This window comes from Xiphophorus couchianus, chromosome 3 (assembly GCF_001444195.1).
Source record: "Xiphophorus couchianus chromosome 3, X_couchianus-1.0, whole genome shotgun sequence".
Classification (NCBI taxonomy): domain Eukaryota; kingdom Metazoa; phylum Chordata; class Actinopteri; order Cyprinodontiformes; family Poeciliidae; genus Xiphophorus; species Xiphophorus couchianus.
In genome coordinates this window covers 9,816,824-9,836,152 of record NC_040230.1, presented here as the reverse complement: position 1 = coordinate 9,836,152, position 19,329 = coordinate 9,816,824, and the positions used below count along the sequence as shown (strand labels likewise).

Below are 19,329 nucleotides of genomic sequence, written 5' to 3'. Positions count from 1 at the left end.
TTTCTGTGCACTGGAGATGCAGCAATCTGTAACTGATGGAGTTCTCCAGTTCTGCAACAACTTCATGAATGGAGTGCATGTCATTCTTCACCAGTGATGTTATCTTAGCCAGAGGCGTTCTGTCGCTACCACCTGCAATGGGTCGAGGGGGCGTCTTCTTAGCCAGGATCTGGCTTTTGTGATGAGCTTATCTAACCACTTCCTGTCAGCTGTAGATTGTTGCTCCAACATACTACAGTAGGTGGCTGATGCCACCACTGAGACAAAAATGTCTTCAGAAGCGACACCTACTCTTCAAAAAAAAATCTCACTTTCCCTCAGCAGATAGTCTGCTCTGATCCTTCCTGTAAAGAGCATCAATGTTATGATCAATCAGTCCAGTTTAGTGTTCAGATGAACACCCAGGTACTTATAAGATTTCACTATCTTAACATCCGCTCCAGGGATGTTCACTGGTGTCATTTTGGTGGGTCTGCCCCTGAGGAAATCCACCACCAGCTCCCTATTTTTAGCAGCATTGATTAGGAAGCCCACTGGTACCAGTCTACAAAGTCCTGAGTCCACTGTCTGTACTCTGAGTCATCCTGGCCTAGTATGAGGCCGACTATGGCAGAGTCATCAGATAACTTACGGAAATGGTGGCATGGGGAGTTGATGGAGAAAACTGCATATAGTATGAAGAGGAATGGCACCAGCACAGTTCCCTGTGGGGTCCCCATACTGCACTGTAAGGTGGGAGACCAAGGAGGTCGTCCAACATCAACTGGGGCATGTAGGGCATGTGGTGTTCCACTCCTGACTGAAGACATATGTACTCAGAGAGACAGAAAAAAAGAAACTAATACTTTTTTTTTTTCAAATTCTGTCTCTATAACAGCGTTTCTTTTAATTCATGTTGTGTTGGAGTTTTTTTTTTTCTATCTCTGGTTGTATTTAATGCCCTTGTTGGTAGTTAAATAATTGTCTAATCATCTTAAGAGCAATGTACATATGTTTATCAATAGCTTTTTTATATATAAATTTGATATTTAAGGTTTAGTTGACAAGCATTGTATCATAATACTTTGATGTGTTTGATTTGGATTGGGAATACAAACTCATATCTCTGAATGACATCACACTTGAACTGAGTGTCCAGTGTCAAGCTGTAAAACAATTGGGATTTATTTTTCAGAAAAAGGTTGCACAGTACATATGTGCCACTAGTATAATGTGATCAGAAGTGCAATAAATACCTTATTCCAGCGACTTTCACAATGTTTTACAAGTGCTATGACCATGTTAAATTTGAACTCATGCCTACTCAGGGACCTCCATCTATTCGAGTTTGGAAATGGAAAATTTCCATGATTCCTTATTTAGGAAAATGTGGAAGACTTGATTCCAAGTACTCTAAAATATAATATAATCACTATTCTTTTTGTATATAGGACATACTTGTTGTTTACATGTATAAAAAATATTCTTTATGTAAAAAAATCCAGCCAAGCAGAGATAATTTATTTACAGTCTCAGCAGGGATTTTTTGAATGTATCAGATTTATCTCTTCTTTATAGCAATTTAAATAGTAGGTACCTGCTTTTTAGTTTCTCCAAATTGTCCTATAGAGTATGGAGCAAGCAAAAAAAAAAAAAAAGATAGCAAAAGGGTTAACTAGACTGACTGGATGGAAACAAATCTCCTGTCTTCCCTGTTTTCATTTCTGCATTTGGCCTCTGTAGCAACGACTACTGATAATGTGAGCCAGTCACAATGTGGGACATTATCTCAGCCTGTGGGACAAAGGGCAGAGAAAGAATGCATTTTAGTTTTAGAAAAGGACATGTGGTCACCAAGAGCAGAAGTTCCTAACATTTTTAGCTTCTGACACAAAAAAACAGAGGAAGAGATCCTAGCCATCAGTTGAGTAAGCAGGCAATGCACAGAATAACAACAAAAGCAGAATCATCATCCAAGATTTTGCTGATTTTATGTCTTCTATTATTTAAAAGATAGAGATGCTTTATAATTATTATTACTACCAATTCAGTTTAATTTCTGAAAAATTTCTTAAAATCCCACATTTGTTCATCTGTGGGGTCCTGTCCCCAACTTTGAGAATTAAGAGACCGAGGTGGGGGAGAAATACAAATCTCAAAATTTTTGAGTATTATAGAAAATATGATTCATTTTGGAAATTCAATTTACTGGACTTTAAAACTGTGAAAGTCATATGACATAGATTCATTTGATGCACACTGATATATTTCAAATGTTTATTTCAGTCCATTTTGACGATTATGGCTTACAGATGATGAAACTCAAAGTTAATTTATCAGAAAATGTACCTACATTAATTTAACAAATAAGAAAATAGATTTAATTGTGAAATGTTGGCCCACTGAATAGTATGTGCACACGCTATGCAGTACATGCAATCAATACTTCGTCAGGGCTCTTTCTGCAGGGATAACAGCATCATCATGCTGTGGTGTGGCATACTGGTGACCAGCCTGAGGCTCTAATGAGGTGTTAGAAAAGCTCAGCTTGCTTTTATATTGGCATTCAGCTCATCAGCATTGTTTGGTTTTCTGTCTCTCATCTTCTTAACAATACCTTACAGATTCTCTAAAGACTTTAGGTCAGGCCAGTTTGCTGGCCAATCATGCAAAGTCATTATGGCGGTATTAGTAACTACAGTACTTTCAATATTGTAGACAAGTGAAAAATCAGCATCTCCATATCATGTGTCAGAAGAGAAGTGCTCAAATAACTTCCTGTTTGACAGCTGTGCTGACTCTGGACTTGCTCTAGCAGATGTCATAAAGTCAGTAACTTTAAAAACGTCGCACTGGACTTCAAGTAACTTGGATTTTCTGCTGCTCACCCCTCTCTCCACAATTTGGAAACTTGGTTTCAAAATGAAATACAAAACTTAAATCGCAAAGTTTAAGTTTTTCCCCTCAGCACCAGATATTGTGTCTGTTTCAGGGATAGTTTAAAACAAGGTATATAGTAGTTGTAACTATGTTACTGGAATCTTTTTGAAGCCAATTTCAAGATAGATATGTTTTTTTTTAAACCACTATTGTTCCATGGAGTCATCTTGTAATCCAAAAGTTGTGGATTTGATTCAGACTTTCTCCTGTCACATGTCAAGGTGCCACTGGGCAAGACACTTCATCCCCAGTGGCCTACCAATATGCATATTGGTAGATAAATGTTTGTAAGTATGATTGGGTAAATGTTGCTGCAAAGCACTTTAAGTTGTCAGTTAGAATAGGAAAGCGGAACATAAATTCAGTCCTAAATTCAGTCTTGCAGTTTTAAGAGCTGTTTATGTGGGACTTTGACAGCAGTGACATGCAGTCAAAAGACAGTTAAGAAGTAGTAAATATGTTTTTTTTAGCATCAGTGCAATATCAGAATAAATGCTATAAAATACTGTTCATATTGACCACCCCATCCATGCCCTGAATTTGGCAGTATGTGGGGTTGTGGAAACACTGACTTCAGCTGCAGTTCACATCTTGCGAATTTCCCCAAATTCAAGGTTGTTTCTTGTGCACCTTCTTCTGCCACACTTTTTCAGTTCACTAAAATTTCTGTTAATATATTTGTAAATATTCATATCTGAACAGCAACATTATTTAGCAATGACCTTTCATTGTTTTTTCTCATTGCCCTTTTTGTATAGAGTGTCAGCTGGACAACTTTCAAGTCAGAAATCTTCACCCTGATTATGGAGGTTGTACTGGAATATTTCTATATTGAAATGTTTAATGTTAGTCTTATATCAATCTGAGTGCATCGAATTACTTAAATAAACTATCTGTCTGATATTCCAGATTTTGTAAATTTTTTCAAAACCTGTATTAACTATGAACTTTCTTTTTTAATCAGGAACCTCCCTCCCTACCTGTAGGTGTCACTACAGTTGAGCACCCCCTCCACCCTCCTTTTTATTTCAAACCTCTCTCGCCTCCTCCCATCCTGTGAAACCTCCGCGAAAGGGTGTGCGTTTTGAAGGTTGTATGAAGCTATTATATCAAGGGAGACACGACGAGTCACTACAGAAACATGATTGGGTGAGCAGCATTCACCCAGTGTGTTTAATTACATCTCAGCTCAGCTGCCCCGGTGACAGCCAAAGTGTCCTATCTCGAAAAACAGTGAAGATGCCGCTTACACAAATATTACCTGAAAGTTTGAATACCTGTGATGCGCAGTAAAAATGCGTTGTGACAGCTGGGCTGGTTCCTCTCAAGGTCAGAATCGGAGTAACGCCGCCGCCTCACGGAAGAAACACCTTCAGGAAGAAGAAGAGGAAGAACGGGCGCAAAGGAGGAGAAGGAGATGCGGTTGTCTCTTTGCCTGCAATCACCATCAGCAGTGACATTTCTTACTAAAGAGACTGATGGACACTAAAAAAGGAGAGGGTGAACTTATAAAGCACGTCTGTCCGGAAGTGGTCTGCTACAGCATTATTTACTGAGGTAAAACGAAAATAAAAAACTCTTCAGCATCTTGCCGTTTCCTGCTTTCTTCCAGCGGCAACAACGTTCGGCGACGGTTTACCTGACCGCTGCTGCACGCGACGACGTTCAGTCACAACTACCTAACGTCAACTAGCAAAAAAATAGTCAGTTGGTTCGGTTTCAGGTAGCAGACTTGAACGGTTCGTGTTGGAATAGTTGGTTAACTATTTCAACATTACGTAGTTGAAGCCAGCTCAACTTCCTTGCTCTTGAAGCGGAGTTTCCCCCCCCCCCCCTTTTACAGGGTAATTTCTTGTTGTTTTTTTTTCTTTCAACAATATTTTCGAGGATGGCAACGCGAGGTCGGAGTAGCTTCTGTCGGAGTTTACCGGAGCTAGAACTGCTCCTGCTGGTGATACTGGTGCTGCTCAATGGCACCGTGCTCTCCCTCGAAGCAGCCAGCTCCTCCGAAATCCACACCGGTGAAGGGAATAACACATCCAAGAAGCCTTTCCCCGTCATCGGCATCATGTACGACGACGTCAGTGTCCCCTTTGAAATTTCACTGTGGGTGCTTCTGGCCTCTTTAATGAAATTAGGTAAGTGTCATTTTATCATGTGGTTGTTACTTGGTTTCAGACTTTAGAATTTAAATCAACAGTTTTCAGTTAGTACTAGCCAAAAAGAAGGTTATGAAGGTCCCAGTTAAAGGCGTCCTAATCATAGGTATTAGTCAGTCGTAAAGACACAAAGTTAAACTACATACTAAAAAAATAAATAAATAAAAATTTGGATATGTATTGATTTAAGATTATAAACTTCTATAATAAAGCAACAGTCATCTCAGCTCCAAGCATCCAACATAGTCAAGTAATATGTTTTAAAATCAATTACGGCTGCAAGATATTAGGAAAACATCCTGTAGTAACATAGTAAATATAAAGGGCATATCTTTTATGGATAGCTCGCATTTTTCTAGCTTTAATTATACTTTGACATCATCACAATATCATGTTTACTCTCCTTAAGCTTTAAGACATTGTTCACATATCTAGATCAGATATGGACATAAAGATCAATTAAAGTATTTTCAAGAGGACAAATATATTTTTGGAAAGTAGAGGTGTTTTACAGGGCTGCACAGTGGTGCAGTCAGTTGGTAGCACTGTTGCCTTGCAGCAAGACGGTCCTGGGTTCGATTCCTGGTCCGGGGTCTTTCTGCATGGAGTTTGCATGTTCTCCCTGTGCATGCGTGGGTTGTCTCCGGGCTTCCTCCCAGAGTCCAAAAACATGACTCTCAGGTTAATTGGTCTCTCTAAATTCTCCCTAGGTGTGAGTGTGTGTGTGCATGGTTGTTTGCCCTGCCTGTCTCTGTGTTGCCCTGTGACAGACTGGCGACCTGTCCAGGGTGTACCCTGCCTCTTGCCCGGAACGTTAGCTGGAGATAGGCACCAGCACCTATCTAGAACCCGACCCCACTAGGGACAAGGGTGTAAGAAAATGGATGGATGGAAGGAGGTGTTTTGCATAATACTGGAAAATATCTTGCTAAAAATTTTATTCAAGCATTCCTCTGTGATTGCAATGTTTCATTCCATATATTGTTGTTTTATTTGATGTAATATGTTTTAAACTACTCTTTATTTTTTGCATCTGCCAACTTTTTTTTACAGTATTATAAATTTATCTTGATTGATAGCTCTCTTTAATTTTTGTCATTTTAATTTGCCTGCTTTTATGGATGCGAGGCAGACAATCAACTTCTAAAGAAAGAGGTAAAAATCAAGAATAGTTTGTTTTTAAGACATTACCATCAATAATATTTACTTACTTATATACTAATTTAATGTCCTAAAAATTCCATCAGTCCCTTAACTATCAAATTTCTCAACAGTTTCAGGTTCCTACTAAGACCGTAACTTGTAAGCTTACATAACCCGTTTGACCGGAATAGCTCAATAGTTTGAGGTTGAACCTTTAAGGCAGGTTGCTCCTTAGATCCGTACACTTAATGCAGTGAGGATCTCTTAAAGCTGCCTCCTACAGTGATAACTAAGCAGTTTAACCGACAAGTCTACATGCTGAAAAAGAACTTTTATATTTTGCAAGTTTTCCTAACATGACCAGTTCATGATGCTCTGTGGTAAGACAGAGTCTCACAGTATTTATGCAAGAATTATTTTAAAAACAAAAGGCTTTCCTGAGTTGACCCATTTCAGGAGTTCACTCAGTTTTTGTGAGCAGTTGGGGTGCACACCCCAGCATTTCTTCTGTTGACCTCATCTGCTTCTTTTCTCTTTGAACCCTTTTCTATCTTCAGCTACTATTCTCTCTGACCTTCTGTTCCTTCTTGTGGTGTGCTTCTGTCAGAACACTGCATTGTCCTCAGCTTTTTTTCTGTTTTTTTTTCTGAGAGCTAGCAGCCTGTCACTTGACTGTTACATCAGGAGCCTGATTGAGCAGCAGCTTGTAGACAAGAAGGATGCTGCCTCAGTGTCTGGGCAAGGAGCCCAGTGTCTCAGGGGAGAGGAGAAGCAGAGAGGGGCCACCTGGCTCCAGTAGATTTCTTGCAGGACACAGCTCAAGGACGTAAAAAGAAAAATGGCAACATACAGAAAGTAAATGAATTAATCAACAATTGATAAAATAATAAACAACAGACAAACAAAGTAATTGGTCTTGAGGCAGTGGTTCGGAGGATGTTTGGTGGGTGATTTAATGTTGCTGCTATAAGAGTCTATTTTGGCAGTTTTTCTTGTTTCTGATTGTAGACTTTCTGTTTAAAAGAGCAGGTCCACAAGCCATTTATCTTTTAAGCATTTTACTATTTTTCTGCTGTACTTTTTTCTTTAAACCACCCTCTGTCCACTTCCAATTTAACTTAAACAATCAATGCACAAAATGCTACTATGGTTAAGTACCAAATAGGGCATGCATTTAGTGAAAAGGCTGAAGTATAGTATCATTTTCAGATAATAATTTGAATCGCTGATCAAGGGGGGTCGGCAGTGGCTCGAGTGGTTGCACAGATGGCTTTCACTCCGGAAATGTTTTCTGCACCTCACTATCTGCTGAAGGTGTTGACATGAAATGGGGATGTCATTTCCCATATTTACCACACCTAACAACCAGGAGATAAGATGGAACGAGTGTGACATGGTGATACAGTACAAAACAAATACACCAGCAACACAATGAAGCATGGATGCAAGAAGAGCTTCAAGGCTTTATCCACCAGCGGCCCACTTTCTTTTTGCGATAAAAATGTTATAAGTTGACAGAAAATGTGTAAGTATGACTAGGTCATTAAACACCAAAAATAGAGTCTTTAAAAGGCAAACACCAGAAAATGCAATCAAAATTGTATAAAGTAAAACCAGGTGGGCTACCATGCTTATAATGCAGTGGGGAAAACCCTGAGCCTTTTTCCTCATCACAACTTGATGAGGATGAAGTATAGCAACTTTGCTTGTGTCTAAAGGTTTCTGTAGTGTTTTAAAATCCTTGTGTTTGACCATATCAACTTTTGAATGTTGAATGTGACAGGTAGCCAATCAGAAAGCTCAAATTCCCCTTATGCTTTCTGAGGGGAAATTACAGAAGGGAATCCCAAACAGCTGACACGGCAAAGTCCAACAGACATTGGAGAGGATATGTGGAAACAACATTAATGTTTGTTCAACATTTCGTGCAAAGAATATAGAAATGACAAGGGGAGGAGTTGGAGCGAAATTGCTACCGCAGTTGATAAACCTGGTAACTTTTCAGCTGTTCTTCGTTAACGTGACATAAATAGGTTATAATAATTTTCATTCAGTCAGGACTGAGACTAGCCACATGCATTGCAGGTAGATTGTAGTAAAGCATTGATTAATGCCTGGTTTTAAAATTAGTCAACTGGACTTGTAGCCATTATTTGGTGCCCATTGTTGGACACCACATGGCACGATCGAACCCGATCCAACCGTTAAAATTAGGATTTCTGTCGGCTAATGTGTGGTCTGTCAGGTTTTGAAAATGGGCTGACAATCGACTGACAGCTCTAAGATTTTGTCGTGTGCGCTGGGCATTACACTAAGGAAAAGAGGAAAGGAGGGTCAGTGGAGAGCACCGGAGTTGAGGCTTTTTTCATTCAGTGTCATCAACAGAAAGAAAAAAAGGCCGGAATAAACGATAAAGCCGATAATTAAAATGAGGTCGATAGTTTTAATTTATCGTGCGATTAATTGATTTATTTTTTATCGCGACAGGCCTAGACACACCTGTGTGAATTACCTTGATACTTGTGAAGCTATTTGTGTTCTGTTTTCCCCTCCCACTGGTGAGGTTGTTGTAACAGGTTAGCCTGGTCCAGTTGGGTTTGCCCTCCTTGTATGATTCAGAGCTGACCAAATATTCTCAGAAGGACTGTGTTGCTTCCAGGTAAAAATCAATGAAAGCATACAGTTTCATTCAATAGCTGATACATGAGCTTAGTTTGTGCTGTTCCTGGAGTTTGGCTGCAACCCAAAACTTGTTTTTCTCACGTGGGAGAGAACACCGTAAAGAGCATCAGTTAAAAAAAGTTATATTAGACGATGTTTTTCTTCACTTTATGGGAGATTAGTGAAATTTTTATATTTTCTTAAAATTATGACTTTAAAACCCTTTATTATTGATTAATGTTATGGTGATATTTGTTTAACGTAATTCACAGTTAGTCAGTATGATTTGTAAAGAGTCATAAAACAATATAAGAATACTATCAGACATTTACTGTGGTTAAATAAGTTATACATTTTATCAGCCACTAAAGATTATGCTTGCTGAACACCACCACCATGACATCAAACGGGTGTTACAGAAATCTTATTATTATTATTATTTTTTTAATCACCCCGCAAGGGGTCTCTTTTTGTGGGCTCTAGTGTCCCTTTTTCAAAGTAGGCTGATAGGAAAGGGGGAAGGAGAGGGGGGAAGACATGCGGTAAACGTCGTCGGGTCCAGGAGTTGAACCCGCGACAGCCGCGTCGAGGCTACGTTTTGCCTGAATGTGGGTCGCGCTAACCCCTCCGCCACCACGGCACGCCCAGAAATCTTATTTTTAAGTGTAATATTATTAGTGACCTTGCTATTTTAACTGCTGCTGAATACCTAATAATAGAGAGATTAACATTAAGTGTTTTGTCTGACTAGTAGTACTTATCACATATTTATTACATTTCAGGGATTTATTTTTCATTTATGGGGTATTTTCTTAAAGACTAAAAACTATATCAGACATGGACACAGAGAAAGAAAGTGCCCACAGAGAAAATGGTTTGTTGACTTGTCCTTGACCTTAAGAGGAGGCTTAGATGGGCCACTGATCTATTCATGAATTCTCAGAAGGCATTTGGGGTCAGAGGTTTGAAATGATTATAGCCTGACAGGTTGCACTACATAGTTGTGCAATGTGAACTGAGAATTTGGTATCCAAGCAGAAGAGAGAGTACACATTTATCTTCTGTCTGTACCTGCAGCTTGTTTAGCAATTGTTAAAAATCACCCTTATTGTATTCTGATGAGTAATCTCACTCAGATTTTTATGTTGTGGCCTTTATTCATCAGTTACTTGAAGGGCAGAGTGGACAGGGGAGACCTTCAGTAAAAGGCCCATGGTCAGGAATAGATACCAGATCAACTGCTTCGAGGACTATATTCACTGTGTATGGTGCACAGTTACTACCCTTTCAAATCCTGATTTTATCTTTGTCAATACTATGTTAAGAATGCTGAAGTTGTTAGAAACATGTGCTCAGACAAGGTTGCTTCCTAAAGAGACATACCCAGAATCTAGAAGACAAAACAAGGAAGTTTTGCTTTAACTCATTTGTCACTCATTTAAAACCTTTAGCAACTGGATTAATTTATGCATTAGTTGTTGTGGAGAAGTGTGGAAGCTCATCAGTTACCTGAACTTTAAAACTATCCTCATCTATAATGCTTATATGGAAGAAAAAGTCCTAGTATTGCATTAGAAAGCACAGCTTGATAAGTTCAAAGCAATGTCACAAACTGCTTTGCTTATCTTTACTATGTTATTTAGGTTAAGACTTGGACAAGAAGACTTCCAGGTTTATTGACAAAGAAGGTTATTGACTTTCTCCTATTTTTAAGTACCACTGTACTTGTGCAACATTTCTGGGCTGAAAGATTAAAGTCAATCATGAAAAGGGCTATTGTTATGTATTTTCAGGCACATAGTGACATTTTACTACACAGTCAAGTAACTGTTACATTCAGTTATTATGAAAATGTTTTATACATTCAAAATAACTTAAAATAAATTTGACTTTGCATTATAGCACTTTCTGATACCTTGAAATTGGCCTCTGGCTCTTTAAGAAGGTAATGCCCTTTCCGTCACTCCCTCTTTAGCACAACAGTGCTTCTCCATGATGTTGCTTACAACCATTTTTAGGAGAGTTGGACTGAGAAGTAATTCATATAATAAGCTCAGTAGATGCACAGTTCCACCAGGTGTTTGCTAATTGCAGCTGCCACTAGTCTGGTGGAGCTGCCTGGGGGAGACATAGAGGAGGGGAATGAAGCTCCAAGATGGTGCTTTGAGTAAATAAGCAGCGCTTTGTATGAGCAGAGATTAAGAATGGTTGCCATGGGAGATTCAAGAATTTCTCAATCATGCATGAATGAATCAAAGAAATACGCCAGGCATGTGTTTGACGAGGCAATAACATTGTAACATGATATACAGCACAAAGGCATAATTTTTTATAATGCTTCCCCTTCAAGGAGAAAATTCTGTACATTAATCCATCAGCAGCAAATGTGGTGTCTTAATGACCTCTGTCCCCCTTTTCTCTTTTATAATTCCAAAACTTAAAAACAAAGAAAAAAATTAAAGCCCATATGAGTTGAAAAAAATTAGAAATTCCTAAAGTTTGACAAAATCTTTTACATATATTCAGACATCAAACTTCACAGTAAACACAACAAATTAGGAGCCTAACACTTTGTAAGAGCAATGTCCAATAGTCAAAACAGCAGCCCATAAATTCCAATAAAATTATTTTACAAAAAAGCCGTTTCGGGGTAGCGCAATCTTGCTGAAGCCTGGTACATTGTGATTGCTGTCCGAGTTGAATGGGTCTTTAATGTCCAACTTTTCATCCAAAGTTCATATTGAGAATGGCACTAGAAAGTACTGTGGCTTAACTTTGCTACCACAATAAAAATCTGTTTCCCTATCTGTATTGGGTGCTTCTTATATCTTCTTTTTTGTACCTCTCAGAGTTCTAATGTAGCTTGTAGTTAACCTAGCAATCAACACTTGCCCTAACATGTTGCAACATTTCCTCTGTCTAAAACAGCTTGAGTCTTGGTAAAACTTTTTTTCTAGCGAGCTCAAAAGGAGTAGCATTACTTTGTAGTGAAGAGTGTTAAGATCTGCTGTCACAATATGTGGAACAAAAGGAGGAACTTGAGCTTGCTATCGTGCATCAATGATTTGAGCTTAGTTTCACAAGTATTGCATGCCCGTTGTTTTCTAAAGAATGTCTCTTACGAGAAGAAATGCAACAGGCATCACAGAAACGATCTCTTCTAGGATCCTGTTGTGCTTTCACACTTTCTGATACCTGTCAATAGTCCATACATTAGTGTCTGAAGCTAGATCTACAGTTTTTTCTTTTGTTTAAATGATCACACTCATAGAGTGAAAATGAATACTTTATATTCATCAGTTATAAAATTATTATATTGCCCTCTTTTAGCTTTTCTGAGAAAGGTGATATAATAAAGGATGTTAGGTAAATTGTAAGATGAATCATCCATAGTTGTTGACATGGCAGCATTGCAATCATTACCACGTAACAGAAGCCATCTTGTGAGAAATCATTAGTAGAAGATGGCACTGCTATGTTCATATATCTCACCAGGGGTTTTGTCGAGCTATCCCTGGCCTTAATAAATAATTGAAACCAATGGCAGTCCTGCATAACTGGCTGTGCACAATAGTCCACATTAAACAATGAAATGATGACTCAGAGCTGCTTATCTGTACCACACCACTGTGGTCACGAACAAGACCTCCATCACTCCGAAGTCAGCGTGTTTCATGACCTTTATGCGAAATCCAGTCTGTTACACAGTGGTGTTTGAGAGCTGGTCAGCTAATTATATGTCACTGTTTTTATAACCATAATTAAACAAATGTCCCATCAGTCACACTCTTCAACAAAAAGTGTTTTTAAATGTGTTTTTTTTTGTCTCTCTCTTTTGTGCTTGCTCATTGAAGCTAATGCAGTTGCCAACAGTGCCCGGCTAGTCACCTGGCAACAGTACAATGTTCCTGGCTTTGGAAATGATGATGTGTTGCAAGTCTCAGGCTATGTCGACACTCTGTACACTTACAGAAATGAAAGAACTGCCACCCTTAGCTGGTTTTATATTATCGTGCTCCATAAAGGCCCTCATGAGGGAATAAAGCACAGGACACAGATGGTACTGTTGTTAAGCAGCCATCACAAATGACCTGAAGTTGGTATTTGTCAGTGCAAAATAAAAATAAAAAACTTTACATGCAATGTTTACTTCAAGAACATTCAGAGCCTTTAAAAAATGACTTGAACTTTTTCCTCATTCGGTCATGTACTACAAACTTTATGTTCTTTTGTTTTATGTGACATTCCAACACAAATGACTGCACAATTGTTTTCTGAAAACATCTGAAAAATGTATTGTGCATTTGTATGTATTATTATTTTAAACCCTACCATTGCAGCTCTGGTTGTATGTGTTCTGCTTGAAGGTGAACCTTTGACCAAAGCTCAAGCTTTAATTCTGCTTCAGATCCCATCAGCTTTGACTAGGTTCCCTGTCTCCCTCACAGCTGATCACAGTAGAGCAGATGTGAAGGGAGATGTACAGTATGAACAGCCAGAGTTTTATTTTGGTCTTATTTGACAAGAGCACCATCATCTGCATGTGGGCCGTGTCTGCTACATGGTTTACAGACAACTACAAATTGGCCTTCCGATACCATTGTAGCAGTAGCTTTTTTTCTGCCACTTTTCCATTAACTTGTGGAGTTTACAGATTTTCCCTCCTGAGCTGTGGATTGTTTCTGCCCCTCCATTACCATACTATTGACTTCTGCTTTGATTAATATACAGAATAGCTGTATTTGTCCTGAGATTAAATTACAATTACTCTCTTTAGTATTTTGGTTACGTTTGAAAACAGCTGTTAGCAGTGGGCAGTTTTTCAAGTGAGGTATCAGAGGAAAGGGTGCTTGATAAAACAGTGCACTACACATTTTAGATTTATACTTGTCACACATTTTAAAATCTGTTTATCTCTTTCATTTTACTTTAGTATTATGCAATATTTTATGTTGGTTTGTCACATACCCAAAAACCAATTTAAAGCTTGGGGTTGTACCTTGTGGAACGTTTAGGGGACGAAAATACGTTTACGAGGAATTGCACATACCTCTTAACCACACTGACATAACTACTATTACTATTATTCCTGCCTGTTCACTATCTAATCTTCTCTAAACTGAAAGAACCATGAGTTATAATTTAAGTCCTTCAGGAGGATTTTTTAAAAAAGTGTGAAATGTCATTACTTAGCCAGCGTTTTATGTTTCCACATACTCAACAAGCCCTGCAGGATGTCTTGAGAGTTCTTACACGTAGAAGGCTCAGTAATCATCCTGAAATGTCTTTTTTGACTCTTCCTGATTGAACTGTATGCACAGCCTTGTCCCTTTTAGACACTCTTGAAATATGTTTAATTTAGAGTTTCCCTCTTTGATCTGGTATTGAACGCGACTCTCCTTGAGGCATGAGCAGCAATACATTATACCAGCTAGCCGTGACTATTGCTTTCCTTGAGGACTGTGTACTTTAGCATTTTAACAGTTTATTTTTTCTAACAGAACTCAATGAGATATTTTAGAAATATGTTCCTGATATTTTCTTTCCGCAGGAGTCAAGGTAATATTCCTGTGCATTTGTGACCTCTATTCCTACCTCTGCAGAGATACTGATATTCACATGGCGGGCTTATCAGTCACAATGTACCTCTTGTTTTATTGCCATATTACATACCAGTCCATTGTGGGCTATTTATGGATTAGGGTTCAACGACACTCACTGGCTTTACACAAGTGATCATAGGACTGTGTCTAATAATACCACTGTGTTGTTTCCCACGCCACCATTTAGATTCTGATAGGTCTCTGTCAACTGAGCTTGACTCCATTGAAATGCATATTCTTGACTTGGAATCTGTCATTCCGTTGACTTTTTTGATTGGTGTGGCTTGATCAGGTTTCACTCTCCATGTTAAAGTGATATGCTAAGTCAGGTTAGAGTGTTTTGAATATGTTAAACTGAGGGCCTGAATTGCTCCCTCTAGGCACTACTTAAAGTGTGTGCATAGTTGTGTATTTAAAAGAGTCTCTGTAACCTTCCAAGCAGATCATACTGGCTGCAAATTATTGAGGAAATAATTGAGGTAATTGCTTGATAAATATTAAAAAGTTGTGGTTCTCTTAGAAATAAAGTAGAACCTTAACAAAAATATTTGCTCTCTTTTTTTATTTGGGCCTTTTAAATCTTGTACTTGCTCTGTGTCTGCTCTGAAAGAGCACTGAAAAATGTCTCCTTGATGTCTCACTTTCAGATGTTAAGCTTTTTTTTCCCATAGCAAGCTGTTTTCCTTTTGGTTCTGGTATGTCTTATTGCTTTTTTTGGCTTAAAGGTGCAACATACGTATATGTCTTTAAATGTACTTAGAAATTGGGAACAAACTGAAATTGTCAGATTGTTTCATAAAGCAAAACACCTACATTCACAAGATTTCTGAGGCATGATTGTCGTCATTGTTTCTGTTTGTCTGAGAACTAATTAGAGCTTTCTGGGCTTTTTACTGTGTGATCCCATGTCCCCAAACTGAACTGATATACAGCATCTCTCACACCGATGCCTCTGTTACAGTTGGGCATGACTTACTAATTACATAACAAACTCTATGGTAGTTGAGATATTGTGACCATGAAGGTGCTAATTCGTTTTTAAGTCCTCAGTGATCAGTTTAATGCTTCTCTCTACATAGACAGTCTCAGAATAAAAACAAACATAGAACTTAAATCTTGCTCACTAAACATATTTTAAAGACTGAAAGATACTACAGGATAGCAATATCACCCTTCCTGTTTATAGACTTTCTATAGTTTCTTGAGGTGTATTTTTAAAAACGAAGATTTATGATGAAGAAAAGTGCTTTGCTGTAGACATCTGTAGAGAAATGAAGTGCATTAGACCATGAAATATAATGCCTATTTCTCCAGCAGTGTTGTCATCAAACTGTCTAAGCATTTAATACTTCCACAGATGTCTTGTATATCTGAAAAATATCTGTTGGAGATTTCTGGCATCCTGTCAAGACACATCCATCCACCAATCCATCCATTCATTTTCTCCACCCACTTAATCCTGTTTAGGTTCACAGGAGTCAGGGAGAGTCTTTTGTCAATCTGAAGCAGTTTGAAGGTTTGCGTACTGCATGGGCAGGTGCACTGACAGAGAATCATTGAAGCACACAATCATATTATAGCAGTCTAACAAAATTCTAATTGTCATTTCAGTACTGCTTGGATGCAATATGGCACCCAATTTTTTTGTTACCAGGCCTTTGCAGAGCTCGAGGAAATCAGCTATTTGATTCCCTGTATTTTTGCATGGATGCATCTAAAAGTTGCAGGACAGTAGATGTTGAGAACTAGACTTGGGCATCCTGTCCTATAGTACTAAACTGAATAAGCTCCCTGTTGTTTTGTATTGATTTAATTTCATTTTAAGAGAAGTAAGGGAGAAAATATAATTGGATTGGATTTTTAAACCAGGCACCTTCCCTAAGAAGTTCTATGTAGGTCTGTATATCTAATGGCTTTGGCATTATTTATTACAAGGTAGGTACTTTTTTATATCAATGCTTAGGGCTGTAAAACTGTATCTATATTTACATGTGCAAAATTATTTGATCAGATTGAAATGTATTTGTATCAAATAATCCAAATACCGGTATATTGTTTAAATGGGCCCAATATTAATTGATCCGATCATGACGTGCATTTATATTAACTAGAACTTATTCAGAATGGAAGCCCTCACATGTGCAGAGTTGTAAAAATTTCCCTTAAAAAACACAGAAATATTTTTTCTTCAATCTGTTCTGAACATAAAAACAAATGCGGTAGTGTGTTTCTTTCTGTGCATTCTGAGTGGCCAGAATGGACGCACGCCAGGTTCCAATAACAGTTGAGATCTAACTCCACTGCCTAATTCAACTATAGACTAAGCAGCACATGCTATTGGGCTTCCTGCTTTATAGGTTGAGAGGGCGGGAAGAAATAAACAGAGTTCTGTGCTGCCTCCAACTGTTGCCTTTACCTTCGTAAACATGTGCAGTCAGGTCAGTTTGCCACAATCAGAATAACACAAACAGAAAAAGTGTTAGCATGCATGCCATTCGTATTATCAATTGGCATTTACCCTCTCATTCGGATTAAACTTTCATCCGTTTGAGCTGAATCCATCAGTATATTCCGACTGGGGTTATTTACATGACACAGTTTTATTCTGATATACCGTTTATTCCAATTACTTATGTCCATGTAAACATGCCTGGTGTGTGCCTGACGAAGTTCTGTGACCAAAACATTTCGTAGTAAATTTAGTGGTTTATTGATTGGAAGTTTCTCCTACACATCTTTTTCAGCTATTGGTGAAATTCAGCAGATTTATTTCCAGACCAAATATCTTTCAAGTGCTGATCATGCATAAATGCATAAAAAAACATAAAGCAAAAGAGCTTTTGTGGGTATTGGATAATGTGAACTAATGTTTTTGCTATAAACAATACAAGAAACTGTAGTGTGAGTTTTGTGCAGACATACCTTGTGAAGACAAGCTTAATCAAAGCCTATTTTTCATAACTTTTTTAAGGTTCTATCTAAATGTTAGATACATGTGGTATTTTGTTATGTTGTTCCCTGATGAAATTGTTGTCACTTCTGAGCTTGTTCTAATGTTTTGCTTTGCACATACTTTTGTTTCTATTTTTTCTCATTGTCATCTTTCCATGGAGACATTTGTTACAGTGACATTTGCTTTCAAACATTCAGCTTGACACATACCTGCGTGGCAGCAGTGTACAGTAAATACAGCCAGCCGACTCGCTGGATTTCACTTATCACCTTTTTTACATGTTGCTGGTCAGACAGACCAGACTAACACGCACTTTTGGTGTGTTGGGCTTTATTTGAAACCAACTCCGCCTGGATCACCATTGTTTAAATGTAAAGACAAAACTTTCAATGGGAAAAACCTTTTCTCACTTATTAGATCAGACTTTCTGCTTGTGGTGGCTTGAGCTGCCTGGAGATTTCAGACATGCTTGTGCAGTTAAGCAAGCCCTCTCTGCCTGAGGCAACAAAAGAGATTTCAATTAGCAGAACTTGCAAAAGTGTATTATGTCGTAATTCAAAAGGGCAAAGAGGTTTAAGGATTTTTTTTTTTTTATTTCTCTCGGATCTTTTTCTAATGAATGCTCAGCTAATATATTTCAAATGCAGCCGTACATGTCTGTCAGTTTTATGAATCTCTCTCTTGACCTTTTCAGTATAATTCACTGTTTACGACTTTATGTGCAGAGAATTTGTTTTGTCAGGTAAACGGTGAAAGCAAGCTCTGGCATGTTGCCCGTCTCGTTTCACTTCCATGAAACATTTTCATTGCAGAACATTAGCATTTTCTAATATACGTTTTACAGTCTGCAGCTAAATCTAACGAAGTCAAAATCTATATATTATTCCATATTTTATTTTACAGCTTATTTTTCTTGTAAGATTTACTTAAACAAAGTAACAGAAATAAATTAAAGGCTTCAAGGTCATTTTGAAGAAAAAAAAAGTTTTTTGTCAACTATTAAGAGACGCTTCTTGTCCAGTTCTTACAAACGTAAGCATTTGAATTTTTATTTTAATGTTTATTTGCTGTGGCCTTTATAGCCTGAGTCTTCCCTACTTTCTCCTGATTCCACAAATATGTCAGAAATGTCCACAAACAGATTTTAAATAATTATTTACTCTTTTCCTTTCTATGTCAGGTTTCCATCTGATTCCTCGTCTATCAAACGTCGTGCCAGAGAGCTGCCTGCTAATATCTGTTGGCCTACTAGTTGGAGGAATCCTCAAGCTAGCTCGAGATGAGGTCCCACCAGTCCTAAGCGACCGAATTTTTTTCCTCTGCCTCCTGCCCCCCATCATCCTGGATGCTGGGTACTTCTTGCCTATCCGACCATTTGTGGAAAACATTGGCACAATCCTGATGTTTGCTGTTGTGGGAACTTTATGGAACGCCTTTTTTGTCGGAGGTCTCATCTATGGTGTTTGTCAGCTCGCACAAGACAAGTACAGCGAAATCAATCTCGGCAACATTGGGATTCTGCCTTGTCTGCTGTTTGGCTCCATCATCTCTGCTGTGGATCCTGTTGCTGTGCTCGCTGTCTTTGAAGAGATTCACATAAACGAGCTGTTGCACATCTTGGTGTTTGGTGAATCACTGCTGAACGATGCTGTAACAGTGGTAAGTGGTCATAGTTAGAATAAAGAGATTGGTTAGATGCACATCAACAGATGCACATACAAAGCATAAACATTTTCAGTTAAGGGTGAAAGCAGAAAACCCTGCAGAAGCAATCTTGATAATGGGTATAATAGTTTATTCACTGACAATGGTTTGGCTAACTTTTGACAACTGAAAACACTGGAACAAAATCAATTCATATTATCAATAACTTAACATACTTGAATTATAG

General features: G+C 38.2%; 1 protein-coding gene across 3 annotated transcripts in view; it reads left to right on the top strand.

The window, feature by feature from the left end:
- The first annotated feature begins 3,942 nt into the window (after positions 1 to 3,942).
- The window catches only part of slc9a1a (solute carrier family 9 member A1a), a 28,598-nt gene continuing 13,211 nt past the window's right edge, over positions 3,943 to 19,329 (top strand). The window contains exons 1-3 of one of the 3 annotated variants that reach the window (XM_028012083.1): positions 3,943 to 4,476; positions 4,763 to 5,057; positions 18,619 to 19,097. In XM_028012083.1, coding sequence (XP_027867884.1) covers positions 4,808 to 5,057; positions 18,619 to 19,097 — 729 coding nt within the window. In that variant the 5' untranslated portion in view covers positions 3,943 to 4,476; positions 4,763 to 4,807. Of the gene's footprint in view, positions 5,058 to 18,618; positions 19,098 to 19,329 lie in introns of all 3 variants that reach the window. The other 2 variants (XM_028012082.1, XM_028012084.1) reach the window with 2 other exon arrangements.